The sequence below is a fragment of the Colobus angolensis genome, unplaced genomic scaffold (genome assembly GCF_000951035.1).
Source record: "Colobus angolensis palliatus isolate OR3802 unplaced genomic scaffold, Cang.pa_1.0 Scaffold184, whole genome shotgun sequence".
Classification (NCBI taxonomy): Eukaryota; Metazoa; Chordata; class Mammalia; order Primates; family Cercopithecidae; genus Colobus; species Colobus angolensis.
Window position 1 is genome coordinate 3,102,261 of NW_012114977.1, and position 2,725 is coordinate 3,104,985.

Genomic DNA, 2,725 nt, shown 5'->3' on the forward strand with positions numbered 1-2,725 from the left:
TTCGAATTCCTGGGCTCAAGTGATCCTCCCACTTTGGCTTCCCAAGTCGCTGGGATCACAAGTGTGAGCCACGGTGCCCAGATGAATTTCCCCTTTTCTTTTTCTTTTCTTTTCTTTTTTTTTTTTTTTAGACAGAATCCTGCCCTGTTGCCCAGACTAGAATGCAGTGGCGCGATCTCAGCTCACTGCAAGCAATTCTCCTGCCTCAGCCTCCCGAGTAGCTGGGATTACACGTGCCCGCCACCATGCCCAGCTAATTTTTATATTTTTAGTAGAGATGGGGTTTCACCATCTTGGTCAGGCTGGTCTCGAACTCCTGACCTCGTGATCCACCCTCCTTGGCCTCCCAAAGTGCTGGGATTACAGGTGTAAGTCACCGTGCCTGGCAGATTTCCCCTTTTCAATTCAGCCCCAACCTACCCCCTCCCACCCCAAGTCCATCCTCCACAGGGCTATTGGGTTATTGCCCTAAAGCTCAGCTTTTATGGGACTCCTTGTTTAAAAGCCCTTAGTCATTCCACCTTTCCCTTTAATTAGGTACAAATTCCCCTTAATACAGTCAGAATCTGCCTTCCCAACAAGACTGTCTCACCTTCCCTGCACTCTGAGCATAGAACTCCATCCTGAACGTGACACATCCATACCTCCCCATGGTTTCACCCATACTCCCATTCCTAACCAAGATGCTCCTTCACACTCCCTTAATCTCCAAGGAACTCCTTCCCACCCGTAAATGTCCACCTTACATGGTACCTTTGATACGAAGTCTTTTTGCGCTCCCAACAAATAGTTATGTCTCTGGCACTCATGGCCCTGTCTGGCCCCTTGTGGCACTCACACCCACTCTGTGACAGACACCTGTGCCTTGGCTCATCTTATCCCCTCCTGGGCAGTGTGCCTCTCACAGGCCAGGCAGTCTACAGCCTCTCACAAACAGTGCCTGTGCTCTCGGCGGACTGGGTTGATAGCTGAAGTCCATGGACACACCCTGCCAGGAAAGCAGGTTTTGATAAGAGGAGCAAGCACCAGGACACAGGCTGAGCTGCGAGGAAATGGTGTACGGGGGCCTGGGAACCCAGGGCCAGTGAGAATCACAGAGCTGGAAGGCTCCTCCTTGTCCACATGGTGCAACCTCCTCATTTTACAAAGATGTGCACAAATCTCAGGGAAGGGAAAGGGCCCAGGACCACACAGCTGATGACTCCCACTCCTGGTGCGTAAGAGGCTCCATCAATCCAATTATTTCCTTCCTTGCAGTTCGGCTTTCCCCCCGCTCCTCAGTGCTTCCCCCACCATTTTTCTGACATTGACCTTATCCCAGCAAAAGGGAGACATGCTTGAACACTATTCCCAGGGTGCCCTGACTTCTACGGGCCTCTGTGAGTAGATGCTTGGGGCCCAGCCTAGGCCCCAGGGGGACCTTGCAGCTGGTAGAGGATGTGATCAAGGGTGGTCAGCTGGAGCCTTCTCTCACACAGCATTCATGCCACACAAAAATGTTCCAAAAATGCTTTAATGCCACCGAGAAATCTGAAAGGTACAGGAAGCTGCCACCATCCACCTGGGTGCCTGGGCCCGGGCTGTCCCTGAAGTGGCCATGAGCAGGCAGGAGGCTTGCATAGCCAAGCAGCCCAGGCAATTGCTGACATCCTTTGCCCTCTGCCCTAAATGCCCCAGTTTCCCCCTCAGCTGGGGAAAGAAAGAGGAGGAAGTGGAAAAAGAGTAGGAGGAGGGTGGTTCTCTCCAGGGCACCCTTCCTGCTTTGGGATGGTGACTCACCCAGCAGGCCCTGGGAGAGGCAATTTATCAGCCCCAACGAAGGCAGGCCAGGCCTCGGGCTCCAGAAGGGGCAGAGGAGGTTCTTCTGATGCAGTGGTCAGGAGGAGTCACCAGCAGAAGCCAGGGGGCGGTGGACCATCCCTCTGCTGCCTCTGTTACTTCGGGCCTTTCTTAAGTACAACATTGTCATACTCAGTTCCTGGCTGCCAGCCAGAGGCAGAGAAATCCTGCCCGGCTGGGTGGACATGCTGGAGGCCACCAGGGTCCCTGTCAGCTGTTGCCTGCCTCCTCCATGCCTCACCCCGGGGCTCCTGCAGGCTGTCATACAGGGACAGGGCAGCCACTCCCTCGGGCTCATCGTATATGTGGTCGTGCCGAGGAGGAGGGGGCTCCTCGATGCTGTCGTACAGAGGGTCGGCCGGGAGCTGAGGAGGCACTGCCAAGATGCCCCTGAAGTTCTTCCCCAAGGAACGGGCCACCGCATCAAAGGGCACGGCATACTCCCCCTCCGGGCCCCGAGGCCGTGGAGCAGGCACCGGTGTGGTGGGTGAAGGCGGCGGCAGTGAGTCATGGGGCCGGGAGTAGGGGCTCTCAGGCCGGGGCAGCGAGGCGGGGATTGTGGCTGGCTGGGGTTGCAGTGTAGCGGGTGCAGCATTCTTCTGGGCAGAGATGGCCTCTTCCAGGGCCAAGAAGATCTCATTGCCTTGCCGGGTTTCGAACTCAAAGTTGCCCTCTCCAGAAACGCAGCGCCGGCCTGCCTCAAAGGAAAAGGTTACCTGGGCCAAGGAGAAAGGAGGTTATCGGCCAGGCCACAGAACAAGGATGCTTTTTTTTTGAGACAGAGTCTCACTCTGTCTCCAGGCTAGAGTGCAGTGGCACGATCTCAGCTCACTGCAACCTCCGCCTCCCGGGTTCAAGTGATTCTCCTGCCTCAGCCTCCCGAGTA

At 55.8% G+C, this 2,725-nt stretch overlaps 1 protein-coding gene across 1 annotated transcript in view; it reads right to left on the reverse strand.

The window, feature by feature from the left end:
• Positions 1-1,497: 1,497 nt before the first annotated feature.
• The window catches only part of DOK2 (docking protein 2, 56kDa), a 4,723-nt gene continuing 3,495 nt past the window's right edge, over positions 1,498-2,725 (reverse strand). Inside the window, 1 exon segment of the mRNA XM_011939799.1 lies at positions 1,498-2,683. Within this exon segment, the coding sequence (XP_011795189.1) occupies positions 1,935-2,683 (749 nt within the window). The 3' untranslated portion in view covers positions 1,498-1,934.